Source organism: Fusarium vanettenii (genome assembly GCF_000151355.1).
Source record: "Fusarium vanettenii 77-13-4 chromosome 12 genomic scaffold NECHAsca_29_chr12_4_0, whole genome shotgun sequence".
NCBI classification, from domain to species: Eukaryota; Fungi; Ascomycota; class Sordariomycetes; order Hypocreales; family Nectriaceae; genus Fusarium; species Fusarium vanettenii.
The window spans coordinates 44,398-71,964 of record NW_003315856.1 but is presented as its reverse complement, the minus strand read 5'-3'; the positions used below and the strand labels follow the sequence as shown (position 1 = coordinate 71,964).

The window sequence follows — 27,567 nt, the reverse complement described above, 5'->3', positions numbered from 1 at the left end:
GCAGCAATGGCTAAAACACTACTTATCGGCGCAGTCATCCCATCAAGGGCCGGGATTCAACTATAGCAAAGAACACAATGCAAACACTTCATACCACCGTATCCGAGTAAACATAGTGGCCTATGACTAAAACACGTCACATATACCTCCAGGTGACGGGGAACATCATGTCAAGATTCTCAAAAGACGTGAATTGCATTTTCGCTAGTAACTCATGGGCACAACTAACAAAACAAATATCCTTCTCACGCAGTACCGAGGCTCATGTTATACTCAAGCTCCCAGTTTGCTTGAGGGTCTCCTTTTCGTGGCACGAAATCCACCGTCAGCCCATCCTTGACGGCAAACACACTGTCGTTGTCGAGGTACCCCGAGTCGGAGTCGAAGATCTGTGTCACGACGGACTTGTATCCCTCGGCAATGACCTAAAGAACTTGTTAGTGATACATCTTTTTAGTTTGTAAAATGGGAAACGTGCCATGAAGTGGAGATGCGCAGGGCGGTAGACGTGTCGGTCGAGGAGCTGGAGGAGCTTGCCAGCAGGACCGTCATCGGGAACCTGATCACCAATAGTTAGCTCTTGTTTCGAATATCTAAAAGGAACAAAATACTCACAGGATACGGTGTAGGTCGCAGGCAGTAGAAGGAGAATCGACCCTGAGAGTCTGTGATGAACTTGCCACGCAGGTTGTGCTCCTGCTGCTTGTCGTCCTGTTGCTCGTACAGGCCTGAAGCACCTGTAAGTTGAGGAGTTCTACAAACGTATCAGAAAACATACCGTTCGTGGATGCCTGCCAGACTTCGACAGAAGCATTGGGGATAGGGGCTCCGGTAGAAGCCGAAGTCACAGTGCCGTAAAGATAGGCGACAATGCCGTCCTCAGGAGTGTCGAAAGTGATGGTGGTACCGTTCTCTCTGATGGGAGTGTCTGCCCGCCAGAAAGGGCCAAGAATGGCAGTCGCTGTGCCTGAGGCAGCGTCCTTGGCCGCTGCGCGGTGTGTGATATCGTCCACCAAACTATAACTCTCGTTAGTGAGGTTATTAAACATGGAAGAAGGCAAGTTACCTCTCAAGACCGATCACATCGCACATGAGCTGTCCCTCGTTCCTCTTCTCGTTGCTCATTTGACCGGCCCAGTTGATCATCTTGACCGCCGTCATCCACTCATCGACGGTGAGCTGAGTCTCACGAGCAAAGTCGTGCATGTGCTGCACAAACGAGGACATGACCTCGCGGAGTCGGGGATCCGCCTTGGGGCCAAAAGAGTCAATGACTTGCTGTGTGAAGGCCTGGCCGAGGCCCTCCTCCTGAGGAGCATCGCCATTCTGGCCGTTGACCTTGGTGGGCTTGGCCGTCTCGGTGGTGGGGTTTGCCATTGTGATGATCTTTGTGTGAAGGTTGGATGGAATCAAGTGGCAATCAGACTGGGTGCTTTGAACTTATTAAGACAAGATAAAGTTCAAAATCTACTACCAACCGAATCGATGAGTGAGTGTGGACTGGCCTTAGCTCTTTGCGGAGAAATCCCAGACTTTTTTATAGCGCCTACTGAGCTCGGCGGCAGTAGATGACTTAGCCCCGCATAATCAGGAGTCAACGACCACGTTTCACTCGGATATACAGAATCACAAGAGTACTGAAGCGAACGGGCGGGTAATGGAGCTCTCGGACAATGGCAGTCGGCTCACTCCCCCGCCCGCAAAGAGAATGGGTGGCATCAAGGCCCATGGGGAAGGCGGCAGGAAGTCCGGTGGGCAAGCCATGATGCGGGGGGATGGAGTCGAGCCAATGCGAGGCTTGGTAATTACGTCTGAGTGTTCGGGTCCTGGGGAATATCGGCCCACACACCATCGGATGCCGGACAGCCCCGGTCGGATGTGCACCTTGTGGAGGGGCAGACCCCTTCCCCGATAGCTCCCCGCGGTTGAGAGTGTCACTGCCGGTCGTGAGGAGGTCGTATTGCCGGTGAACTCCGACAGAAGCCCGTTGCAACCGTGGAGACTGCGGTTTTAGAGGTAATGCCCAGCTTTGGAGGGTCCATGGCTGGCAGGCGGTCACAACCTCCATGTCGACGACGTTGCTGTGTCACCTTAACGATCGGCAATGACAGGGACAAAATGGGCAGGAGTATCGATGTTTGTCGCTGGGGAATACGTGGCCACCGTTACCACTTCTACATGATAACGTTAAAAAGTGAACTGTCCAATTGTACACTGGGCATTATAAAAAGTAGTATGCTATCATGTGTATTCGTTTCAGAGGCCTAATGTGTATAAAAACCACAAATGCAATCATCAATCCGCCAACCTTCGATCTGACTCATTGCCAAAATCCCAAGTAGGCTTATCTGTGCCGTTCGGGCGACTCGCTCGTTTAAATCCAACCTCTACACCCTCAATGTTTACGACAGGCGGCACGGCCTGAACCTCCGCCTTGTACGCCGTCGAGTACCATTTCTCGACGTATTGCGTTCCTTCAAAGAGCTCAGGGAACTTCTTCCTCATCCTGAGTAGTGCGGTCCCCGAAATCTGGTCGACGCTGTGGGCGTGTCGTAGTGCGAGGAAATCAGGACCGATATCCTCCCTCAGCTTCTGCTTGACTTCTTCTGGGTACTGTCCAACCTTGAACAGCAAGAGATCATAGTGGAGGAGGGACGCCTTGCCATGCCACGATCCTCCTTGAGTGGCTCGGTGATAGAGACCAATCAATGCAGTGATGGCGCCGATACACCCTGTGCCATAGTCCGAGATAGGGAAAGGCGGCACAACGGGTTCTGAGAGACCCATGAAGCGACCCTGCTCCCATGCAATGCCACTGACCTATGACAGAATTAGCTCCCACTTTTGGTGCACCTAGGTGTTACAATCACTTACACAATCGGCAATCTGCTGCCATCCTGGGCGACCTGCCCACTCTCCCTCATAGCCAAAGCAGTTCTCGTTGACATAGACGAAGCCCTTGTCGCGCTCCTTGGCGATGCGTGCCAATGCTGTTGCGCCGTATCCGAGCTTCTCCAAGGCTCCAGGTCGATATCCATCAACGACCACATCTGCTTCAGCGAGAAGACGTTCAAATATTTCTCGTCCCTCGGGAGATTTGAGGTCCAGGTCTGCAGCATGCTTTCCCATGTTACCATCAACCTGGAAGAAAGGAACATCGCTCAGGTTGGGACTCGTGATCTTGAGCACGTCGGCGCCATATTCGCCAAGGATACGTGTGATGATAGGCCCGGCAATGATGCGGCATAGTTCAAGAACCTTGACACCGGCCAAGATTTTGGTCGGCTGCCCTGAGCTCGGGGTCAGTGGGCATTTCGGTGTCTCGGTCTCGAGACTGTCCACCGACCAAGGGGGCAGAGGAAAGTTTGTCTTTCCCTATAAATGCCAGGCACATTAACTCTGAACGTGGTCTTAGAACAGGTGTTGAATGCTTACATGTTTGGTTTGCAAGAAGTCCTCGTGCTTCAGGGCAGGAATGCCAGCCTGACGGTTCTTGGCGTTGAGGGCCTCAAGCTCTTGAGTAGAAAACTTGCGAACAGCGGGCTCAATGGCCGCAACGATGTCTTGGTGGGATTGCAACTCAGGTCTGAAAGGTTCAAGGCCAATCATTTGCAGAGTAGTGGATGCCTCAAGAGACCCGTGAATATGATAATATTCGTCAGGAACCTTGGTCTCATACAGGTTGGCTGACATGCGCCGATAAGGGTTTGATTGTGCTGCCAGCAAATCCGTATCTAATGAGTGTAAGCCTCAGTTACAACGCTTTGAAACGTCATCTGTCCAATCACTCACCCTTGAGCTTGGCCTTAACACCGGGGTCAAGTTTGCCCAGTCCACCAACCTTGGCCAAGTAAGCCTGGCAGAGGAATGCTGTGGTCTTTTCGAGATTGACAGTAATTTTCCGTGGGCGAGCTTCACCCTCGACCAGGTCTGCTAGGAGGTTTGCAACGCCTCCTTCGACAGCCTTGAGGGCTGCGCTTGTCTCCGTCTCCTTGAAAGGTATAGGGAAGTAAGGGGCATCGTGTGTTGATGTGAACTCGATATGTGATTTGAGATCCTTGACAGCCGGCGGCAGAGAGGTTGCATCAAATTGAGTGCATAGGTAGTCAAAAATCCGCTTGGTCTCCTCGAGCGAGGAGTACTCTTGTGGCTGAATGCTACCCATATTGATCGACTTTCACCTTTATTAGTACCGAAATACTTCAAGTTTGAGGCGCCTGTCAAAAGCAAGCTATTATGTGAGTACTTTATACAATCTGTGGTCGATTGCGTATAATTTCGGGGAAATCCCGAGATCAGGCTTGTCGGGAATAAGCAATCTTTCCAGGATCTGATCTGATTCACTGCAGGAATCAAGGTGCTTGCTTGCGTGATATACCAGGATAAACAATCCGATAAGAGTGACTAAAGTATGTGTGATACTGCCCCATTAATGTCCATCTCTTCTACGGAGCTCCGAGGCAGGCAAATGCTGTTCTTCTCGTCGTGAGCGGTAAGAGCCGGCCAGATATGGCTTTAACCCTGTAGCCGATGCATCCGATGCCTCCACCGACCGACTTCCGACAGAGTAACATCCGCTGCCGCCACCGGCTCTCGTCCGACCAAGCCACGTCAAGGTTGGATTCTGGGCCGGAACACTGACCGTACTAGAATGAAGGCAGATGCTACATTGAGCGACTAATACGCATAGCTTCAGCCTCATCTACGCTCTATTCATTAGACACAATGCCCTACCTTGAGATCGAGAAGAAGCGGCTTTTCTACACCCAGGTGGAGGCTGAATCCCCTCGGGCAGGATCGCCAGTGTTGGTATTCATCCATGGACTTGGTTCATCTCACTCGTTTTATACGCCCGTTATGGGCCATCTTGCAGCTGCAGGATATTCATCTGTTGCATTTGACGTCTATGGTTCGTGCTCGTCTGTCTGACAGTATGTGATTCGCATCGTTGACAATGTGATCAGGAAGTGGCCTCTCTGAGTTGGTGCCAGGCACTGACGATCCGACCTTTGACTCGATAGCTCAAGATGTTGAGGGCCTGGTTTCAAAACTGAACATCCCTATCGAGAATGCCGTTGCCATCGGCCACTCGATGGGCGGTATTGTTGTGGCAAAGCTGGCATCAAGGAACAATCTTCGTGGTGCAGTCCTGATTGGACCGGTTTTGCCCAAGCCGGCTATGGCAGGCATCTTCAGCGCGAGAATTGAGACAGTGAGAGAACGTAAGTAACTGAAAGTTGAAACGAAGGCCCTATCGCTGACGATAACTCCAAGATGGGATGGAAGCAATGGCCAAGACGATCCCTTTTGCTGCGACGGGTTCCAAGGCCAACTCGACGCAAAAGGCATTTATTCGAACGCTGCTCCTTTGTCAAAAGACAAACGGATACATCGCTCTGTGTAACGCCATTGCTAAGGCGGAGCGGCCATCATATGCAGATGCGCACTCGCCTTTGCTCATCATTGCAGGAGAGGAGGATAAAACAAGTCCAGTTGCTGATTCCGAAACCATGTTGGCCAGGTAAGTTTCATGTGGCTTCATCACAAATATTGTTACTGACATTCATCCAGCTGGGGATGCGATAACGCGGCCAAAAACATTCGAATTCTTCCCGGCGTTGGACATTGGCATTGTATCGAAGCGGCGGATGAAGTCAGTTCCGCTCTGGAGGACTTCGTCTCAAACTTGGGTTGAGCGATTGGAACTAATTCATCACTATTCGCGATAAACTCATCTTGACAGGCTATCCAAACCGGTTGACACGATACCTGCTATAACAGCCTTCATCTCCACCATTTAGAATATCCTACAATAGAGAAATGATCGCTTGACCATCCCCTGCCTCAGCTGGCGCTAAACCCCTCCAAGGTGTGTCGCTTAACGGAGTCGATGCCAACTCACCGTCGGCAAATGCCTGCAGCATCGGCTAAGGGAAAAGTCGGACCGAGCTGCCAGCCCCTCTCCACGTCAGCCGTGACCTGACAGTCAGCCCCATCACACGCCCAAAGTTGACCAATAAAGGTAGGGCCATATCCGACAGGTTGCGGCCCGCGGTCAACGAAGCCCTCAACTCAAACAATGCCTACCAGGAGGGTCCGGGACTGCGACCGAAGGCGATGCGCCGAGGCCTGCGATAACTGCAAGCGCCGCAAGCAGAGATGTGACGGTCGGAGGCCTTGTGCCCGCTGTATCAAGCGTGGCCTGAAGCTCGATTGCCAGGAGTCGACGATCACCTCCGATGGGAGACGCATCGTCGCGTCTTCTCTGCCCAGCCCTGATCCAGATCGGATAAGCAACACGACGGGACATGCTACCCCAGAGACTTCGGGACCGATATCTGCCAGCGGAGCATCGGCCCTGGCGTCAATAGATGAGACCTACGCTGGCGATGGGCAGACGTTGCAGCTCCTCTCAAACACACAACCAGAGCGATTGCCTCGGATGTCACGGCTCATTCAAGACACGAGAGGAGAGTACATGTTCATCGGAGACTCAGCGACGCTGTCATTTCTTCAAAATATTCGACGCATTGTACGACGCAGCATAGGGGATTGCTCCCTCGTTGATGACCCTCTGCGACATGGCATTGTGGAGGCATCACCTGAGACGCGGCGAGGATGGATCTTATCGAGCGCCCAAAATCCGCCCCCGAGGCAGACTGCGCTTGAGGTGGACTATCTTCAGAGATGGTACATGCAATCGGCCAATTGTGTGCTACTCTTGTTCGACCAGAAGGAGCTGGAGAGTGGCATCCACAAGTGGTTGGAAGATGGGCAGGACATGGCAGATCCTGCAAGCTCCGTGTACTATCTTGTTTTTGCCATTGGAGCGCAAACAGGGCCTGAGGACAAAGATGACCTCGCTGAGATCTTCTTCAACTATGGTCGCTACTTGACAGTCGAGACTTTGATGGAAGATCCCGGCATCACAACGATCCAAGCCTTCGCCCTGATCGCCATGTATCTGCTTGGTGCTTCACGTCGCAACGCTGCCTTTATGTATCTCGGCATGGGCGTGCGAGCTGCCTACGCAATTGGCCTGCACCGACACGATATTTCGTCCCTCTTCTCACCAGCCGAGTGTCGCACTAGAGAACGTCTCTGGAAAGCGATACGAATCCTCGACCTGTTCATGAGTGCATCACTTGGTCGCCCACCGTCAACATCGGAACTTCGAGACACTGCGAATCCCCAGGACTACTCCGCCTGTAATGACCTCTCGATGATCTTTGAGTCCATCCTTACAGATGTTTATGCGAAACGCATGATTTCCCCCGAGGTCTTGGAGCGAATCAGCAAGCATCTACGCCGCTGGACGGTTCAGTGTGCCGATGGTCTTGCGCGCGATGGCATTGAGGAGGATGAGTTTATCGATGATGAAGCCGGAGGCAAGCAGCCTAACATTGGTCTCATCCATCTCAAGCAGACAGGATATTGGACTGTCATGTTGCTATCCCTCCCGTTTCTTCACAAAGCGGTATCTCAGCATGTCGAGGCCAACGAAACATCACTCCGTGGAGAGGAGAGACAGCCATCTTCTTCTTCTTCCAATGAGGTTTTGGTGCATTCTTGTCTTGAATCAGCTGTTCGAACTGTTGATATTCTTCAAGTCTTTGTCAAGACTGACGCGATTCCCAAACGCTTGCCCTTTGTTGGAAACTCGGCGTTTGTATCCGGACTTGTGCTGGGCGCAGCTATCTTTGGGGATTTCGACAACTCATTCCCTCTTCAGAAGAGTTTGACTGCGACGAGGAGTATCCTTGAGCGCTTCAGTCGATACGATGCTGTAGCCAAGCGTCATTTGATGATTCTGGACCATCTCCAGAGCGCCTGCGACATCTACATGGAGAACCGAGCGAGGCTAAGGATGGAACGCCAAGGACATCTTGTTAATGGTCTTTTCGGTAGCATACATGCTATTGGAAGGTCTCCATTTCATAATACGTCCCTGCTGGATCCTGTCACGCGGCTCTCATCGACTGGGCCATCTCAGAATATTCAGGGACAAATGCCGGCACCAGAATCAGCCATGAACCATGAGATGGGTACAGACACGATCGGGCAATCGCTCAACCAAGGCGAGGGACAAGAGCAGGCAGAAATCACGGTTGCAAACGCTACTGATCAGATCCTGGGCATCTCCCCCAACATGCTCTGGTTCGACTCGTTTGATACTACCATGTCTCTCTTCCCTATCGTTGACACTCACCTTATGGGCAACGATCTGACATGAAGCGAGGCTTTTCTTTGGAAAGACCTGTCTTCTTTCTTTCACTGCCGCTTGAAGGACTGAAAAGCTGTTTCTGAATGCCTGGCAAATCGGCCAGTATGGGAGGCAATTAGGCCTGACAATGCCACGCGATCAAGATATACCCCTTGAAAGAGCCGCAACACCCGAGCGACGTGATCACATGTAATTATTCCACCAACTGAGGCTGATCACGTCATTATCTTCTCTCTTGACAATAATGGATTTTGAAAGAGGCGGAGATAACAAAATCCGACCCCTTGAGCCCCATTATGCGTCGTTGTGGCATGGGTTCGAAGGGCGTGGTTGACGTCGTATAATCCCCTCCAGATGGCCAAACCCCTCAATCCACAGCCAAGCCTCGAAAACTACATCCAAGAGCCTTGGCGCCGAGAAAGCTACGTACTCTCACGCATTCGACTATTTTTCCAAAGTCCCAAGCCTTCCTATCACCTACCATCAAGATGCCATCGCCGGTTCTCGCCAAGTCCCTGCAGCCCGGCGCAAAGGTTGCGTTCATCTCCCCCTCGGCACGTCTCAACGATTTACTCCCTGATGTCATGTCGCGGGCGACTTCAGTGCTCACTGAGAAGGGATACCAAGTGCAAGCCTTCTTCAGTAAGGACACAGGCATCCAGTCGTCTATTAGCAACCGGCTAAGAGAGATCCGAGAGGCCTTTTCAGACCCAACCATCTCTGCCATCATCACCACCATCGGCGGCACACACTTTACGGAACTGATTCCTGCCCTCCTTGCCGATACGGAACTGCACAGCATCATTCGCAACAACCCAAAGATTGTGGTGGGCTACTCGGACATCACCGGCCTGCATTGGTTCTTGCACGCTCTCACTGGCTTGCGCACCTTTTACGGACCCGGTCCCATCCCTGAGCTTGGTGAGCCAAACTCAGTCGACAACAAAGAGACACCGCTAGCCTTTTGCGTGGACAATCTCTTCCGCGCCATCGCCTCCCGCGAGCCTCTGGGCAACATTCCAGCAGCCGCCTTCTACGCCCCCAAGGCAGCCACATGCTTTACCGATGCCGCCTCGACCAGAAAGCCCGAGCTCGTTCGGAACTCGGGCTGGACGTGGCTTAGGCCCGGCAAGGCCCAGGGCCGCCTCTTTGGCGGATGTCTCACTGTTGCTGTGCGCTTGCATGGCATTCCTGCGATTGTTCCAGATTGGCGAGGCAGAATCATCTTTCTGGAAACGACAATTGGCGAGGATGATGCCTCGGGCCCTCTTCTACCCCGTATTCAGGCCGGGTTTGCCGATCTGATCGCCTACGGGGCATTTGAGGAGGCGGCGGGACTTGTCATCGGACGTCCCTTTGGGTATGACACCCCAGAGCAGAGGGAGCAGGTTACGGGAGTTGTCAAGGAGCTCCTGTGTGAAGGGCGTCTTGCTGAGAGGAAGTTTCCTATCCTTTTTAATGTTGATATTGGGCATACGACGCCGATGGTCACTCTGCCGTTTGATACCCTGGCTGAGCTTGACTCAGAAACCAACACTTTCCGTGTCTTGGAGTCAGCAGTCTTGTAAGATACCTGACGAATGAACATATTCCATATCTACCTGAGGCTTCTGTGGTGCCACTGTTCCATGATATCCCTCGTCGTGATTGACAAAGATAGTAAGGCTGTGTCTTTGTTGGTCCACGTGAACAATTCGGACGAGTGAAAACATATCCTGTGAGGAAACTCCAACGAGTCCTTAGGCATTGACATATTGTTGTTCGTGATAGCACTTGGTTGCTCACGGAGAATATCGGCTGTGATAATAAAGAAAATCGTGATTACAACATAGTGGTCTTGAAACTCAGTCGCAAAATGCCGTAATAGGGCGGATAACATTGTGGAAAAGGGATGGTAGCACATCTCTTGTGCTATAGAAGGCCGAGACACAATTGATTGAGGGCGGGAGGCAAATAAGACAGGGGATTAAGAAACACGACCCGGGCCGATAGGACCTTTTCCTCCATTTGTTGGACCTCGTTAGTTTCAAAAGACAATGCGTATAACGGATCTGTAGGAAAGGGATCCAAAGATATAAAGAGGTGAACAGGTGCCAACCTGGGCCAACAATCACCCAGTCCCTTCACTCCCAATACACTTCGTACCTTTCTGACATCCTCATACGTTACGATGAAGAGTTCAGTGGTCTTTTCTATCTTCAGCCTCCTCTTAGCCCCAGGCGCTGCCGTGCCAGCCCCGACTAGCACAGGTGTCGAGAGCGTCGCCGATACCTTGGACAGTTTCTTTCCCCTCTTCAGCGAAACAATAGGTATCATCGAAAACATTGACTTTGACAATGCCCAACAGACAGCAGAGGCAAGCTCACATGGCCCATCCCCTAACGGTGTATGCCACCTGCTAACTTTCCAACTTGCCCTGTAGGCTATTAGGGATAAGTTGAATGAAATACTGGATGTGTGCGTCCTTCTCGTAGAAAGGTTCTATGAGACAAAAGGCAAGGACAACATCAAGAAGCTCAATCATGGCGAGCAAAAAGAGGTTTGCGACAAGTTCGACCAGGTCTGTGTCCCATCAGAGCTCCACGAACTATTTCTCATCCGCTGACTCGGCCTAAGTTTACTTCCGAGTTTGACGACTTGACCACCAGCCTGCATACGGTTTCTGTCGGGATTGATGCTAACACCGAGGTAATTACGAACCGCGTACTCTATGTCATGGAGCAGATCTTCTTTGGCATCGACTTCATTCGACACAGACCTCTCAGGACCCTAGTTCCTTTGTGCAAGGACAAGGCGGAGGGCAACGCCAAAGAGATTCTAGAGGATCTCAAGATTCTAATTCGCGCGTACGGTGGAACAACGGAGTGCTCTCGACTTGGAGGCCCAGTGGTGAACGGTAGGAAAACATGCGCTGGATCAGGACATAGCACGTGGGAGCTTCCCGGCGGGATCCAATTTTGAGGGACGAGTATGCAGAAAGATGCCGGGCCTGTAGCCTGGTTCATTTTTATTAGTCATAGGCTTCGTTTGGTTTGACCCGATTCTCATATGGCACCGGGCCATGAGTCGGTCGAAGCCTCAAAGTTCCCCCGTCTGCTGAAACAATAATTCTCTTTCATAATATCGGCGCTCTTGAATCCATCGTCTTCCAATGCCTTAGAGTCGTTGAGTGGCTTCTTTTCGGAAAGTGCCAGAGCGAGAAGGTCTGGGACTGACTCCCAGGATGACGAAGTGATACCAGACCATATCGACCAAAGCGAGTAGTCTATCACCAAGAGAGCGTAAACGTAGAAGACTGCCATGGCTCCTCGCATCGTTAGACTGTTATCGGCAAAAGCGAATCCCGTCACCCAAGTTTCCATCTCAGTCTTGTAGAAACGGGCCTCATCCTCGGTAGATACCGCGTAAGGGCTTCCCCCGGGACCAAATACATTGCCATCCTGTGGCATGAAGCTCTTCCACCACTCTCCCTTGGGGTCAGCCAAAGCAGTTACGGGTGTTGCCCTTGGAGCCGACCGTGCTAGGCCGTTTGTTTCCAAGCCTCCAAGGATTGCCTCCAGGTGCTCGAGAGACCTGGATCCTTTACCATCGGAAGTCCAGACGCCACTGCTGAGGAGCATTTCGTGGATAATTGTTCGCTTCGTTCTTGAGTCCTGGGGATTGAGGTACTTTGAAAAGCTCGGTTCGATGCGAACGCGCTGTCCGTAAGTAGGATTGCCAATCCACGAGCCAGCTAGGGAGGTGGCGATGGAGTCAGAAAAGGGGGCGTATCCTATACTGAGAAGTGCAACAGCGTCGCCCGACAGAGTGGTCGTGATCCACCGGGCATCGATCATGCAGCCGTAAATATCGTAAGAACTGTCTGACTGGTTCGAAGGCATTGCCACCACAGCACCGACTGAAGTGTTGGCGATAATGGCTCCGGAATCAAACCAAAACACCTCGGGCTGTTTCAGGTCGGGCAGTGTATCTGATAGCCAGTCATTGATATTCTCATCGGTGACATCGAGCGTCGAGGGAGGAAACGACACAAAGTCAGGGAACGGCACCGTCTTGGGATTCTCCGAGTCTGTCGAGATCCTTTCACACCTCGTGTGGCTGATGGCCATGGGACTTTCCAGGCGATGTTCAATCTTACTATATAGACTGAAACGTGTTTGGCCTGCCTTGGCAGAGTTTCCCGCGGCTTGTTCTCAGTGGAGTGAGCTGACAACGCAGGCTTCGGCGGGTGCAAAGTGAGGCATCATAGCGACTGTGTGGTTGGGGCGGCGGAGATTGGCCTGTACTTCGACAATGACATGAACTTCATGCACTATTCTGGCAACTATTCCTTCATCACCCTAAGGGTTCCAGTTCTATACTATTTAGAGACTTTACTGATCCTTTCTACAACCTTAGAAATACATACTGATACGAAGCGAAAACACATCTCAGGCCTTCTCTGTCTCCAGTTACTCTTCAGAATTGCCACTTCTGTTCAGTGTAGAAACGGCTGCAACCACAAAGGCCCATATTGAAGGTAGCATTCGGCTAAACCACCCTGGCCTTCCCAGCCTTATCATTTTATCTACGATTGCAGATTGGTGGAGGATGAGGTACCCTGGATTTTAGGGCAGAAAAGCCCGCTTGTTGAAACAACTGGTAAGCACTAAGAAAAGGGACCCAGGGATTGGCCAGCCTCAAAACCTGGCAGCTGATAAATACACACAAATGATCAAGAGAAATCTTGCGTCACTGGGAAGTGGGAGGAGATCTGACAGCTGCCAGCCATCGAAATGCTCTGGCCAGTTGACATCGAGCTTTCGTACGTACAGCAGAGTGTGAAGTGAGCCCAAAAGCGGGCTCACGGCATCTAATGATGTCGCCCAAGCTCCACTCACTCGAATCAATAATGGCTTTCTAGAATGGGTTCATGCTTGACGACACAATAAGTCTCATCCACCAAAGAGCATTGTAAGCCCAGCTGTGACTTGCTTGACCACACCTATTCCATAGCATAGAGCACACAGCACTTTAGACCCTTCTATAGCGCCATTGTTTACCTTTGCCTTCAAGTTCCCTCAAAGTTTTGTGCGTAACTGGTGTCAGGTTGACGATCAGAGGCCCCTTGTCCCAGAAGATATATACCTTCTGACGTTGAAGCCAGTCCTGGCTCTCTTCGGCCAAGGACAAGTCAAAGTTCCAGATGATGCGAGCTAGGATAACTCTCATTTCCACATATGCGAGGCTGTTACGAAAAGTCAGTATCATGTATAGACACAGATGTTTTGTTTCAAGCAACGCACTTTCTCCCAAGGCAGTTTCTTGGGCCCACGTGGAATGGTTGCAGCACATCCCTATGGTCTGACTCGAAATTTGAATCGCCCAAGAAGCGTTCAGGGTGATAGTTGAAAGGATCTCTGAAGTGCTTTTCGCTGTGGTACATGGCCCATTGATGGATCGCGACGACGGTCTATCGGTAGTAGAAAAGATTAGCGAGTGACAACGTCCTGTGTCCCTGATACTCACATCTCCCGGGATGAATCTCCCAGAGACCTCACTCCCACCCTTTGGGATTTGTCGGGGAAGGCCACCAGGTATAGGTGGGTACACTCGAAAGGCTTCATCCAAACAAGCCAGCATGTAGGTGAGCTTGTTGACCGATGTGAAGTTGATCTCGTCCTCAGTCTCAAAAGCAGATCGTACTTCGCCTGTCAACTTGTGGAGCGCCTCTGGGGTCTTGAGCAGCAGATAAGTAACTCCGGAAAGAAGGGTTGCCGTAGTCTCTGATCCGCCGATGATGAGAGCACCGCAGTTTTTGAGCAACTGAGCTTCGGTGATACCCTAATCGTTGCGTGTCGACATTAGTCTCTGGCGTGCTCCCAAGGAGACGAAATGCGAATCAAATCTACCAGGCCACTTACCAATTCTTCTGACTTCTTCAGCAAGTTGTCAATGAGATCTGGACGTCCGCCATTCTTTCCAAGCTCCACTCGTCGAAGCATCTTTTCTCTTGTCAAAGCCCGGTGAGATTCTCCACGAGACCGTACAGCCTTCGAGGAGAGGATACGAGTAAGAAGGCTGCGTAGTAGAGGGAAGTAACCAGCTGTCTGGTTCACCGTGCCAAACCTAGCCACCTCGAAGATGATCCGGACCCAGGGATGGTAGTCGGAGTTATCCAGGCAGCCAAACGGCTCGCCAAATGCCAGGTCGCCGATGACATCAAACGTGGTATAGTTGTACCAGGACATGATGTCCAGGGGGCGGTCGCTGTTCTCGTGCAACCTCTGGATTAGAAGATCCACATATTTCTTGACGATAGGCTCCTGATCCCGCAGACTGCGATCGCTGAATCCGTGCGACAGCAGTCGCCTGAGTACTTGATGTTCGGTTCCGGAAGAGTTGGCAATGTCCGTTGGGCCGCCGTTCGGTCTGTAAAACTGGTCGTATTTTTCGAAAGTTGGTCGCTTATTATCTTTGATACGATGGCCCATGATCTCTTTCCATGCCTCTCGACCGGAGAAAGCAAGCTCATCAGGAGCGATCCTTACCACGTCGCCGTAGTGGTTGTGAAGATCCAACATATCAAAAGGCAAGGTACCGAATACCAGCTTATAGCAGTAGGTAGCGCGTGTTGCTCGCATCCAGAAAGGGCCTGGGATTTTGCGAAGAGGGTGCAGAAAGAGGTTGTAGAATATGGAACCCAGCAGGTACAATATTGCCTGCGCGATAACGGTCAGCTCTGGTCAGCCCGATTGCGCAACGACAAAGTCACTTACCAGACCAAAGCCAAGGCAAAAAGCATAGAGAGAGCCTTCTAGAGACATTTTTCCTAGCCCGAAGATGTCTCTTGAGTTTAAGATATTGAGGAAGAGAGCTTGAGGTGTACTAAGACGACCTCAGAGTAACTGGGCTTTGGGTCGCTCTTAAACGCGTCTTTCAGCTTGTGCTGGGGCGTGAAAATGTAGCCTCTGCCAATGCATGAAGCTCGGAGATGACGAATTAGTGATGAACTGAAACCCTTGACCTGTAAAGAACTTGAGTCTCATAGGCTGTCTCGAAATAGATCCCGGCTGCTTCATGGCGCAGCTATCCGTGTCGATCAGCACGCCTAAAGGGCCGCCCAAGGACACTCAGCCACAAACAGACTTCATATGATTGGCTCGAATACTGTTTGATAGCCTACGTCAGACTTGATGCGTCCATTGCACGTCTCGTAACTATCTGGATATAGGAATATCGATAGATACGAAGGCGACTGCGATGTCGATAACGAGAACGAGGTGTCGATCAGTGGAGCTAAAACGGCTTGGTATTTACTCAACTGCTAAGGCAACTTGACAGATGAAGTAGCCAATGGCCATGATCAATGTGATACAATATGGTGAGGGTTCCCTCATGCATTCCTACATCCCAATGTCACTGAGTAATGCGCAATGATAGTCCAGACACATACGTATTTACACTGAGAGGCATAGAAGAAACCCGGAATTTGAGATCACCATAGATACCCACTCAATTCCGGTTCCTTTCGTCGGTATCAAATCCACATCGCTGGGGGCTCAGAGTACGCATTCTTTGATGATCACATCTGTTTGAGACTGGACGGCGGCCAAACACACTACATGGTCTATCTCTAGGGACCTTTCCAGGCATACTGCTCACTGAAGAAAGCCGACTCAGAATCTTAGAAGGTCTGACAGAAAAAATAAAATCATTCGGCCTACAGTATGCAACTAGCAAAACCGGGTAAGCCCAACAAAACAGCAAATCTTCTCCAGCAACCTATTCTTTGCCTCTTCCTGCGTCTCTTCAATCACCGCCGTCTATATGCGGCTCGGACAACTACTCGCTGTGCAACTTTGCGAGATGTCTCTGCACTACTGGATCCTTCTCCATCTCTTGCCAGAGACGCGTTTCCCAGTCCCGAAATCCCTCGCGAACACCTCCACCAACACCTGGCTGGTTACCAAAAGGCCAGCACCGCGCCAACAGTGCACGGAATAGACCATGTTGCTTGAAAGACCTAAGAATGGTCTCAACCAGGATCAGGGAGAGCATGATCCAGATGAATGTCATCCACCAGGCAGGGTCACGTCCGAATGTCTTGATCAGGCCTTCCTTTCCAACGTATGGAGTGGAATCCGCGCCAGAAATCAAGGTGTTGATCAGCTGGTAGGCCCAGAGCGCAGCGATGCTTCCAATGGCACTCCAAATAGCGATGGTAGTTTTGTGGTGCATCTCGAAAATCCTGTGTTGGGTAGCAGTTAGCCAGGGTGAAAATATAGACTGATCGGAGTTTACGTACAAGATCTTGCAGTTGATCCAAATAATACAAGCGATGAATACCAGTGTACCTTGAGCAAATAGTCCATTGTCGTCGATGATGTCGGCGTCAGCATAGCCCATGAACGAGGCCTGGAACACCAAAAGCCCAGCAAAGAAGGCGTTGCCGACCCAAGAAACAAACGTGGCAATATTCAGTCCCTCGCCTCTCTGTCCGTAGGCGTAAAGCTCTGGAACTGTCTCTAGAGTGCGGGCATTGAGGTCTTGTTCCCAGGTTCCGATGATGACCATAGACGCAGCGGTAAGGAAGCTGACAAAGATCAAGCTGGACGGATAGTACAAGCTGGTTCCTGTAACACCAGCTCGATCTTGGAAAAGAGCTTGGGGCAGATAGATGAATATCTCCTTCCAGAAGGTGGTCAATATGAACATGGTGGTGCGATGGTAGTTGTGCCTCCCATGGACGAGGATAAGTCGGGAGAGAAATCGGAACTGGGAGATACTAAAGTCGGCTACCCGAGAAGCCTGCTGACCTTCCTTTCCGGAGATTCCAACTCCAACACTCGCGGTCAAGATCATGGAAACGTCATTGGCGCCGTCCCCTATGGCCAAGGTCAACGGCTTTCTGGTGCCGCGGAAGAAAGACATGATCTTTTGGGTTCGAGATGGCTGGGTCTCGGGAGGCGGACCATCGCGAATTGAGGTGACGAGAAGGGCTTTCTGAGAGGGAGACGCGCGGCAGCAGATGATCGAGTCTACTGACTGGGCCAGACGATAAAAGAGTCGACGGAGGTCGATAGCCGAAGGCTCTTCGATAGCAGTGAGAGTTTTTCCATCAACAACGATAGCCGCATGACCGGAAGTCTCTTCAGGATACTGAGTGTCTTGGCCAAAGTCAACTTTGTCCGCAATGGCCGTCAGTTGAAGCTTTATATCACCCTTGGCAACATCAACGACGTAGATGGAGGACCCAGGACCGCACATCCGTGTTGAATGGGCGATGTTGATAGCAGTCTCGCGCTTGTCACCCGTGAGCATGCAGATCTTGATGTTGGCACGGCGAAGCTTCTCGATTGTCTCAGGAACTCCATCTTGCAACTTGTCCTCAACAGCTGAGGCACCGATGAGACTAAAGGAGTGCTCGATCAGCTCGCTGACTTCAGTGATGCGCTGCTGCCGATTTTGAAGACTTGTCTCTGCTTCACTGAACTGCCGCTTCCATGCTCGGTACTCGGCAGGTGAGATGAACCGGTCGGCATAAATGAGCGTGCGGAGGCCCTCAACAGCAAACTGATCAACTTGTTTGAAGCAACGACGAATGACATCCGAAGCATCTATATCTCCAACATTATCCAGCAACTCACGGTGAGGCTTTCCTGATGTTTGAGTTGTCGAACCTGGAGTTTCGTTGTGTGATGGGCGCGGCCTCAGCGGGATGAATTCTTCGTTGGCGTTGTTGGCTTGGCCTCGACAGAGGAAGCTTGTACCACTTTCATCCGTTGTTGATGCAGTTCCCGGACGGTAATTTCCGCTCCAACGATTCTCTGCTTCTACTGAAGGGCCTAGTTTGCTGTTGCCGGAATCGAAGGAACCTTGCTGCCACTCTTTCATATCCTCAGGGGCTTCGGCAAGGCGCGGAAGTAGAACAGTGTCGGCGCCTTTGCAGACCAGCCAGATACACCCGTCGGGGCGCTGCAAGATAATGGACATTCTCTTGCGGTCGCTCTCGAATTCGATAACATCCAGGATCTGAAAAACTTGCACATCGGGCCGACCAGTAGATCCTAGGATGCTGACAGTGACGGACTGTGAGGATCTCTGGGTAACGATAAACCCCATCTCCTTGGCGGCACGGACTAGGGCAACTTCATCAGGAGAAGAACCTTGATACTCGATATCACCATTGTCAGTGGCTTCGGGGATACATGTGTGACAGAGTGCCACGGCGAGCAGATACCGAACAGCTTTGACGGAGAAGGCGGAAGTAGGCCGGGTTCGTATGTACTCCAGCATGTCCTCGGTCGTTGGGGAGTCCCTGTAGCTTCCAGCCTCTGCCTCTGACATGTCCATCCTGTGAAGCCAGCTTGTGCCTGCCACACTCAGTCTGCGGAGATTCATCACGTTCTCGGTGAGCGTGCCAGTCTTGTCGGTGAAGATGTAGCTGATCTGCCCAAGATCGTCGAGATTGTTGGTGGTATTGACTCCAGCCGGCGTGTCGGTGTTCTCGTCATACAGAGCCAAGTCGTTAATGATCAAAGACATTTGTCCCAGCTTAATGGCCTCAATTCCGATGTATAGTGAGAGCGGGATAACTTGGTTGAACATGATGATGAATCCAAGAAAGATTTCGACAAATGGGACGGTTGCTCCCGAGAGGTACCAGGCCCTATCCTCTTGGCTAGGTTTCCAACTCATAAAGTACCCGAGGGTGCTAACCGTCGAGAGAGCAAGCACGTATGACATGAGACAAAGGACGATGTAATTGGTCGCGTGTTCGAGATACGGCTTCTTGGGTTTGACGTCCTTGTTTGCGTTCATCCTAACCTTGCACTCCTCGCCTGTGTTAACGACAAGACCAACAACGTCTGGTGTGTTGCGAATTGTAGAGCCTCGGTATATGACTTCGTCGAGCTTGACTGGTAGTGTCTTTCCGCCGGCGGTGACAGAGCTCTCGAACCGATAAAGGTCGGCGTTTGGATCCTCGATACTGAAGTGGGCCTGACAAGTCGCGATGCCTTCTATGGTGCTGCAGTCGGGAAGATTGGCAGGCGACTGCTTGGCTTTGAGGGTTGTTTCGCCGTCAAGAGCCATCGTATCTATATGTGCAAATCCGTTGTCGCCGCTGGCAAAGAGAAGAACAATGTCTGCCGGGACATCATCGTCCCTAGAGAGAATGATGACATCTCCAACTTCCAGGGCCTCCCACTTCACTGCAACCCAGTCGAGATGGCCTCCAGGCGCGCTGTTCCTAAGCGCAGAGGCCAGTCGGGAGTTCTCAGCAACATCCGCCCTATGACGTTTCCAGTCATAGTAGCCTTCCTTGGTAATGACGAGGACAACGAAGATGACTAGAGGAATAAGGGTGGTGAGTTTTCCTGTGGTGCTGAGCCCCGGGATAACCTGGAGAATGGCTACCACCAAAAGGTAGGCGTGGGCGAGACGCGAGAATTGATAGAAGATCTGACGAGGAAGAAAGTCAAATACGGTGTACCGCGACGTACGGATTGCGTTGGAGATATATGGGGCATTGCGTCGCTCGTCCCAAAGGGGCTGTTGGCGGCCTAACTGCAATGGAATCTGGCGGCCGTTGGAAGATGGAACGAGTGGGGATTGTCGCAAAACGAGTTGGACGAAGTATTGTTGCCATAGGTCTTTGAGAGCCATGATGGGCATTGGAGCCAAGACGTCCTCCTGTATGCCCAGGCGTGATCCGTTGACGGCGAGAGAGGATTTTAACGGATAGGAGTGTTTGACGCTTATTCCTAGGAGGGCTTCGTGTCGTGTTTTAATAAGTTCCAAAAGTATCTTGCAAAGCGCTTCAAGTTGAATTCTCCTAGTGTCTCATTGATTGCTTCAATGCCGAGTTATTAAACGGTTAATGAAGCACCACCGTACCAACATGAAGCTTAGGAGTTTTAGCAGTACTCCAAGTCCAAGCCAATCAAGGCTGCTCTATCAAGGGCTGAGCATTGACAGGATCAAATAAGTTTCGGCTGTGCACAAAGCGTAGGGCGTAGGGCCCGTGTCGATCTCTCTTCTCGGACACGTCTCAGCTTTGAGGCCCCTGACCCTTGTCTAGTACCTAGCTCGAAATTAGGTTTACGACAACGATATCGATAACGAAAACGAGGTGTTGCACATCTCGTTTGAAACCACAATACAACACAGCACACTGGCGGCTCGGTCGCAGGCTTGCGTCAACAACATGGGTCAGACAGATTAGCTGGACGTGCGCCTGGCGAGGCTTAGAGATAAGCTACCTGTCATGCCCTGTAAGATATGGTTATTTCAAGCTTGTTTCGTCATTTACTCGCTCGTATGTGTGAAGTACCGGACGATCAGTCTTGCGTGTCGGGGCGCCTCAAACACCGGCACTTCCGGGCTCGTAGAATTGCCGGCAGATCTGACAGGTTAACGCAGAATAAAGTTGGACAATCGAAAGGCTTGGTTTGAAAGCGCATGAATATCATAGTTACGGTCCAAGCCTGTGCCCAAGGTTCAGTCGTGTCGTTTTGAGTGTCTGGGGCGGTGCAGGACTTTTGCAATCAACAGAGTCTCATTTCTTGTGAGCGTCACGAAACAAAAGCGCGTCTAGATTCCATCCGACTTGATCAATTCCAAGATCCAAGTCGCCCATTCTACTCATCTTTGCAGCCCTTCACATAATTGTCTATCAGAAGTGCCAAGATGGTCTCCCTCTTCCGAAAAGACAAGGCTGGCCAACCCGGCGAAAGCCAAGCAAAGTCCCGCAAACCCAAGGACACACCTTTCCTTCAGCAGCGAATGAAAGCCTGGCAGTAAGACGCCCCGTCGGCAGACACAATTCCTTGTGACCTGACTGACAACACTTTTCAGGCCCATCTTTACCAACAGAACATCGATACAGACATTTCTCGTCTTGGGGCTTCTTTTCATACCTCTAGGGGGCTTTTGGCTGTCCACAAATGAAAAGGTTAGTTACTTCAACACATGCATCTCTTATCTTTATTTCCTGCTAACATATCTGGCTGGTTAAGGTCAGAGAGGTTCGTTTTGACTACACAAAATGTGATGAAATCGACTTGAAAGATGAATTTGAAACGATGCCTGAGGAGTACATCAGTAAGCGTTTCAAAGCTTCATCTGCTGGTCAGCCTGTAGTCCAGTGGAAGCGGACTGACCGGCCCATTACATTCGATCAAGTGACCAACAACTACACCTTGTGTACGATCGATTTTTTCCTCCCTGAGGAACTCAAGCCTCCTGTCTTGTTTTACTACCACCTCACGAACTTCAACCAGAATCACCGAAAATACATCGCCTCGCGTCACAGGGGGCAGCTCAAGGGCAAGGATGCCACCCTGGAATCTATCAAAGACTCATGTCATCCTGCGGAGACCAGACTGTCTGTCCAGGACGGTCAGGAAAAGATCATATATCCTTGCGGGGCCATCGCCAACTCAGTCTTCAATGACACTTTTGCAACGCCCAAGAGGATTCTCGATGCATCAGGCACCGGTTCCAGTACCCAGATAATTTCGTACAACATGTCGAGGGCAGGAATCGCGTCTGCTCAGGACAAGTCGCTTTACAAACCAAGCAGCTACTTGATCCCCGACACCGCGGGGGCAAACGATAGTATAATCGTACCTCCTCCCAACTGGGCTGCAAGATATCCTAGGGGGTATCATCGTGGTAACATGTTTGACCCATCTGAGGATGAGGCTTTCATGATCTGGATGCGCACGGCTGCGTCACCGTCATTTGCCAAGCTCGCAATGCGCAATGATGACGAGCCTATGAAAAGGGGTCGATACCGGCTGGAGATGTTTTCACGTAAGTATCTGATTTTTTGGGCCTCTTATGCGGCAAAACTCTATAACTGACTCGAGCGTCACAGATTTCCCCATACAAAAGAATGGTGGGAAGAAGACCGTTATCATCACCTCTCCGTCTTCAGGTGTCGGCTACAACGGTTTCTTAGGGACAGCGTACATGGTGACAGGGTCTATCAGTCTTATTCTTGCCGTCTTGTTTGCGTTTTCGACGGCGTTTCGAAGGCCACGGGATCTGAAGGATCATGTCTATCTCCATCGATCGTAGAATTTGGTAAATGGATTTGTAGAATGGTAGGGGCTGTGTTGGGTGCGTGTTAAAGGAAGATAGCGGAAACGATTCCTTGGTGTCTTATTATAGTTTCTTCATTCATATCGCTTCTATAAACAGCTTGTTACTATAGCGCTCCTTTATTATTTTGACTACCATCGTGAGGCTAGAAGGCTTGATGCAGACCATTGCCAACTCAACGCCTAAAATACTGTTCAACATCACACCAAATCCCAAAAAAATACCTACAGGCAACTCGTAAAGAGAGATGTAATCGTCAATGTGACCAGTTAATATTCCCAACGCTTTTCGACCCAATGGGGGTTTTGTCATCTATCAAAGGGCACCTATGGTCTCCAGAAAACCCACAATCCTTACAGTGTAGGCGTATACCTCTTCCTCAAACGCTCTCCATAAAAGTACAAGAGAACAGGCACAGGGATCAGTGAAACCGCAATCAGTCCTAAAACTGTATTTCCCCAGCCCAGTCCAAGGGAGTCGTATATCCTCAATCCACTGAGAGGAAGTAGCCCACCAACCAAAGATCTGAATAATGTAATGGCAGCCGACCCAGACGACGCGTATGCCGGGTAAGAGTCGATTTGGTAATTCTGCAGGCTCATCTGGAAATGAAATCAATTGTTAGACAATGATATAGGTTGAAGGTTTAGACAAGACTTGCTGTAGCTCCCATGAGCCCGAAACAAAGAACAGCCACGGCGAGCATGGGCACGATCCAGTGGACTCGCTCCTCTGTGGTCCATCCATAGATAAACATACCGGCGCAGAATGCAAATCCCACTGGCACAGTGGCCCATGGTGCCAGCTTGACCTCTGGTCGGTAGGCCGTCCCTGGCTGTTGATCCTTCTGAGACCTTTGCACAAGGTAGTCGGCAAGGTTTCCGTACGAGAGTACGCCGATCATCATGCCAATGCCAGCCGGTAGAAACGAAAGTCCAAGTGTTCCTTCGCTGAAGTTGTATTGGTCCGCGTAGACAAAAGAAAATGTGGCGATCAGGAGGTTGAGGATCCCATAGGCAATGCTAACGTAAAGTGCAATGATCGTGACCATAGGCGTCTTGATGAGGAATTTGATCGGACGTATGATCGCCAGCTTGACCAGTTTGTGGCTTCGTGTATCCATCTTGGAGCGCAAGGATTGGTTACCAGTCTCACTGCGAAGTCGCCTAACCTTGCGCTCAAGCAGAGTGGGAGCATAAGTTTCTCGCATCAGCAGTAGCCCAACGATGCCCAAAACTCCTCCCTGTGACACGTCAGCACCGTAAACTGTACCTCTTGTTTGCATATTCTCACCATGATCGCCAAGATCCAGTAGACCCAGCGCCAGCCAATGTACTCTACGACGTATCCCCCGACGACCGGCCCAACGCAGGGACCGAGAAGAGGTCCCATGGCCCATATAGACACAGCTCTTCCTCTCCATTCAAGGTCCACAACATCGATAATACTTCCGACTCCGACCGTAGTAGGAGCAGAACCGAATATTCCCATCAGGAAGCGAAGGGCCAACAGCATTCCCATACTGTGACTCAATGCTGCGCCCACACATACTAGCACGAATGCCGAGTTTCCCCCGTGATATATGTAAACTCGGCCGTAGATCTCGCTCAGGGGTGCGAAGACGAGTGGTCCGAATGCGTATCCGATGAAATAGATCGAGACAACAAAGGTAGCCAAGAGAGACGACGTGCTGTTGAATTCAACCATGATCTTGGCAACTCCAGGTGCAAACATCGAGGATCCCTTGGATATCCTGTTAGCAGACGCTGGGAGAGACGATTTCGTACGAGTTATACCAGGGGTCTGTAGGAAGGCGATGCAAATTAGCCAATTTTCGCAAAAGACATAATTAAACCAGTCAACCCACGAGATAATTGTCAAAAGAGACATAAGAGCAATGTTCATCCATTTCTTTCTTGGTGACCAATTCATCGGGTTCTCTGGGTCATCGGGCCCGTTCCATGCGATAATATTCGGATCATCTCCATCGGTCTGAGAAGCGGTACTTGAAGAAGGGTCTTGATTGTCGTTTTGCGGTGTCTTCTCAGCACAATCTGAATCATTCGAAGTTGTCGTATCATTCATGTCGGCGAAGTTCGGTGGTCATGAGTGAGGAATTCCATATCCAAACTGGTGAAAGGAAAGAATTTCTTGAAGGATAGCAAGCATAATGATCTGAATGAAAATTTCCTGAGGCATCAAATATTTGTTGGGCCGAGCCATCTTGGCAGGTTCTCGAGAACGACGGTCTTGTCCGAATCCAAATCAACATGGTTTTTCGCGAGGTGTCTGTGGGGGAGCGATGGCGAGAACGATATCGAGAACGAGATGGCTCTAGCCTAGTAGGGAAAGTCGTCATGGGGTGTCGCACGACGTTGCAAGAGGGTCACAACGCGTGTTCCTGAAATTGGTTGGAATTTCATGAGCACCGCCTCAAACCCAAGTGGGACTCAAAGGGGCCTCGCAATTCCACCATGCCGAGTTTGCCACTGAATACAGGAATACACGATGGGGGTTTTGACGAGAGAGGTGCATACGGTTGCTTCAGGGGCTTGACGGTCTGTAGTCCTGCCCGCCTCTTTTGCTGCCTACGTAGCCCGCTTGGGCATTATCTACTATTCACAGGCATGAACATGAATAAGCTAAATTATATGTATATGAAGGAATCGCGTCACTTGTGATCTCCAATCTAGCCATGAAGCACCGTGTCAGTAGGCCACCGAATAAGCTCCTCAAGGGGAGTGCCCCTCAACTGCGTAGCTATCGGGTTCAGCACAGCTGCTGCCCATCCCCTAAGAAACCAGCACGATGCCTCAGCCAAGTGCAGTAAAACACAGTAGTGGGCTATTATGACCATGGCCGATGGATCCTGCTGCCTCGCCAGGTCAACAAATCTGGCAGAAACCCTGATGGGCCAGAAGAAGACAGCTCTCATCTCGGACGGGGTCTCGGAATGCAGTGTACGAGTTACTGCAACAAGACTCTCAATCAGGGAAGTCCCTGCCCCGAAAATTATTCTTCTGTTTTCGTCAAACGGCGTTGGCGGCACTGGTAACCGACCTAGCATCGAGGACATCTCTTGAGCTACCGATTGAAGGTGCGGCGCTGAGATGCTGGGATCACATGGCATTTCAAAGAGCGGTTTCAACGGCCCTGAGCGCAAATCAAGGTCGGATGAAGAGAGGATTGTTGAAATCCCATGGATTGACCTAAAGATGTCCAGCAGATCGTCCAGGCAAGGGGAATTCGCACCAGGTATACTCTCGCAAGTTGTGTCGCATTTGCTGTCGTCACGATACCTGGCTAATCGACCGAATGCATTGAATGACAGGAGAATAGAGGACAAGTATAACGGATGGCAAGACTGGGATGTCGCGTCCTGCATCAATGCACTTCTCATCCCTTTGATAGACTCGTTCTGGTGTTGCGAGGCAAGGTGCGAGTACTCGGTTCCAGTCTCAGGATGAAGATAGGCAAGATGGAGAGCCAAAAATGACAAGATCTGGTGGAGGAGGTAGTCGTGAGAGAAGGCTATTCGAGGTACGGCGTATTGAAGTGTATCCCTGGTGGATTCAGAGGCTGATATTGCGAGGTAGCCTTTTGCGGTGTAATGATGTATGAGCTGCATGTCTTTCGTCCAGTCGCTCTCGTCCATCGGTAAGCCTCCGCGCGAAAATGTTGGTAGAAACGGGAAGCCGTCTGTCGAGGTCGATTCGGCGTCACTGGTCGTAGACGAGAGACGTGAAGGTGGCTCGGGTGATGGCATCTGGACACGGAGTTATTGTGTGAGTACATATCTGAGAGCAGCCAACTCTCGGCATCTACTCACAGGATAAGGTATCTAGCTTACCTTTGCTGGCATCTTTTTATCCTGCAATGAACAATAGAGTGAGTGTCTAACACATGCGGAACACGGAACTTTCTCATCGCACTGCAGGGAACCGCAATCCGTCAGCAAACTCGACGAGCCGGACGCTTGGAGATGCAACGAATCGATACCTTGACCCTACGCTGCTTGCATGGAAGGCAGCCATTTTTGGACTTTTTGTAGCCTAGACGCCTCATGATTGAATGACGCAGGTTCAGAAATGGAAGATGAGCAGGTCCAAACTTGTGGATGGTACAAATCGATAGCGGCGATGAGCTGAAGAGAGGTGGCAGCGGCGAACGAGGCGTGGAAAGGTGGCCAGGGCCATCAGTCTCCCGTGAATGGCGCAGCCCGGAATTACGTGTCCCTGACAACTAAATGGCGGGTATTTAGTTACACGGTCGAATGCGCCAAGCGATATAGCTCACGTGTAGGGCGTAGGGTAGTTTGGGCTTTCGTAGAAAGGCGTAGGGCTGCTCATTGCGGTAGAAGGATCAACCATAATCCAAAATAGAAGGGTTGAATGTTTTCCGGAGAATTTTTGCCTGAAAACTAACGTTCTTTCCACCCAGTAACTCCTACGCAGATCAGAATACCCCATGCGAGCTTTCAAGCACTTCAATAAGAAGAGAAACACAAGCCGACTGCCAGACGCTATATTTTTAGTGAGTTCATTTCAGATACTGCTTGCAACACTCTTCGCTCATCTAGGAAAGCACTCGTATTTGTCCTCGCCTCATTCACCCTTGATTTGATCGAGGCTTCGTTGTCTGTCAGCGGGCCCTTTCAAGATCATGCATGCGTCATCTTACAAGTCAATGAGCATAAGGTGCAGGACCAAGATACTCCAAATAACGCATTCTATGGGGATGGCACCATATATGAGAGGCATGGGAAGCCATGAAGGCTGGTTTTCTGACTTCCGTATAACAAGAAGGACCCAGCCTATGCCGAGCATGCAGAGGTGCGTCGGAGACAAGCTCAATGGACGCGAGATGTTGGAAGGCATGACAAGGATTCGGTAATTGAGCTGTGTATTCTAGTATAGAGACCTTTCAAGGAATCAGATATAGACGGAAGTCGAGGGCTCAGGCTTCAGGTGAGACCGCCTGGATAAGATGATAAGCGTCAAGGAGTTGAATGCTACAAATTCCTTGGGTCTTATAAATTGAAAAAAAGCCTATTCAGCTACTATTCTATCAACTCAGCACTGCAGAATATTATACTCCATCGAATGACACTGAAGATTTCCAAAAGAGGAAAGTTATTCAAGAACGCGCGTCCAAGCGGACAATTCAAAGTTATTAACCACCGCGCCTTAACGCCGCGTTAAATTAGCATGAAAGGGCAACTACACGATCCATAACACCGAGCTCGGCTCCTA

At 50.7% G+C, this 27,567-nt stretch overlaps 10 protein-coding genes across 10 annotated transcripts; 4 read left to right on the top strand and 6 right to left on the bottom strand.

Annotated features, from left to right (window-relative positions):
* Positions 1 to 245: 245 nt before the first annotated feature.
* NECHADRAFT_53630 (uncharacterized protein) lies at positions 246 to 1,377 on the bottom strand (the record flags this gene model as incomplete). Its single annotated transcript, XM_003043211.1, has 6 exons — positions 246 to 425; positions 448 to 449; positions 475 to 559; positions 616 to 728; positions 779 to 1,017; positions 1,067 to 1,377. 6 exons carry the CDS (start codon positions 1,375 to 1,377, stop codon positions 246 to 248), a joined length of 930 nt encoding a protein of 309 aa, XP_003043257.1.
* An 855-nt stretch (positions 1,378 to 2,232) lies between these two features.
* NECHADRAFT_105666 (uncharacterized protein) lies at positions 2,233 to 4,165 on the bottom strand (the record flags this gene model as incomplete). The annotated part of the gene is made up of 4 exons (XM_003043210.1): positions 2,233 to 2,820; positions 2,875 to 3,375; positions 3,436 to 3,734; positions 3,793 to 4,165. The coding sequence occupies 4 exons, from the start codon at positions 4,163 to 4,165 to the stop codon at positions 2,296 to 2,298; spliced, it is 1,698 nt and encodes a 565-aa protein (XP_003043256.1). The 3' UTR covers positions 2,233 to 2,295.
* Positions 4,166 to 4,725: 560 nt separating this feature from the next.
* NECHADRAFT_53697 (uncharacterized protein) lies at positions 4,726 to 8,233 on the top strand (the record flags this gene model as incomplete). The annotated part of the gene is made up of 5 exons (XM_003043314.1): positions 4,726 to 4,913; positions 4,969 to 5,222; positions 5,275 to 5,521; positions 5,572 to 5,617; positions 6,128 to 8,233. The coding sequence occupies 5 exons, from the start codon at positions 4,726 to 4,728 to the stop codon at positions 8,231 to 8,233; spliced, it is 2,841 nt and encodes a 946-aa protein (XP_003043360.1).
* A 479-nt stretch (positions 8,234 to 8,712) lies between these two features.
* NECHADRAFT_97623 (uncharacterized protein) lies at positions 8,713 to 9,792 on the top strand (the record flags this gene model as incomplete). Its single annotated transcript, XM_003043313.1, has 1 exon — positions 8,713 to 9,792. The coding sequence occupies one exon, from the start codon at positions 8,713 to 8,715 to the stop codon at positions 9,790 to 9,792; it is 1,080 nt and encodes a 359-aa protein (XP_003043359.1).
* Positions 9,793 to 10,394: 602 nt separating this feature from the next.
* Positions 10,395 to 11,185, top strand: NECHADRAFT_87388 (uncharacterized protein; the record flags this gene model as incomplete). The annotated part of the gene is made up of 3 exons (XM_003043312.1): positions 10,395 to 10,610; positions 10,647 to 10,784; positions 10,949 to 11,185. 3 exons carry the CDS (start codon positions 10,395 to 10,397, stop codon positions 11,183 to 11,185), a joined length of 591 nt encoding a protein of 196 aa, XP_003043358.1.
* Positions 11,186 to 13,496: 2,311 nt separating this feature from the next.
* Positions 13,497 to 14,943, bottom strand: NECHADRAFT_53444 (uncharacterized protein; the record flags this gene model as incomplete). The annotated part of the gene is made up of 3 exons (XM_003043209.1): positions 13,497 to 13,676; positions 13,733 to 14,047; positions 14,128 to 14,943. Coding segments are annotated over 3 exons (1,311 nt in total), but the record flags the coding sequence as incomplete, so codon positions are not given.
* Positions 14,944 to 16,048: 1,105 nt separating this feature from the next.
* Positions 16,049 to 19,873, bottom strand: NECHADRAFT_87386 (uncharacterized protein; the record flags this gene model as incomplete). The annotated part of the gene is made up of 2 exons (XM_003043208.1): positions 16,049 to 16,454; positions 16,512 to 19,873. 2 exons carry the CDS (start codon positions 19,871 to 19,873, stop codon positions 16,049 to 16,051), a joined length of 3,768 nt encoding a protein of 1,255 aa, XP_003043254.1.
* Positions 19,874 to 20,896: 1,023 nt separating this feature from the next.
* NECHADRAFT_53654 (uncharacterized protein) lies at positions 20,897 to 22,291 on the top strand (the record flags this gene model as incomplete). The annotated part of the gene is made up of 4 exons (XM_003043311.1): positions 20,897 to 21,006; positions 21,065 to 21,161; positions 21,226 to 22,024; positions 22,089 to 22,291. 4 exons carry the CDS (start codon positions 20,897 to 20,899, stop codon positions 22,289 to 22,291), a joined length of 1,209 nt encoding a protein of 402 aa, XP_003043357.1.
* A 377-nt stretch (positions 22,292 to 22,668) lies between these two features.
* On the bottom strand, positions 22,669 to 24,400 carry NECHADRAFT_97619 (uncharacterized protein; the record flags this gene model as incomplete). Its single annotated transcript, XM_003043207.1, has 5 exons — positions 22,669 to 22,917; positions 22,968 to 23,558; positions 23,609 to 24,068; positions 24,183 to 24,297; positions 24,367 to 24,400. The coding sequence occupies 5 exons, from the start codon at positions 24,398 to 24,400 to the stop codon at positions 22,669 to 22,671; spliced, it is 1,449 nt and encodes a 482-aa protein (XP_003043253.1).
* A 604-nt stretch (positions 24,401 to 25,004) lies between these two features.
* Positions 25,005 to 26,380, bottom strand: NECHADRAFT_53382 (uncharacterized protein; the record flags this gene model as incomplete). Its single annotated transcript, XM_003043206.1, has 3 exons — positions 25,005 to 26,081; positions 26,166 to 26,233; positions 26,305 to 26,380. 3 exons carry the CDS (start codon positions 26,378 to 26,380, stop codon positions 25,005 to 25,007), a joined length of 1,221 nt encoding a protein of 406 aa, XP_003043252.1.
* Between the last annotated feature and the right edge of the window lie 1,187 nt (positions 26,381 to 27,567).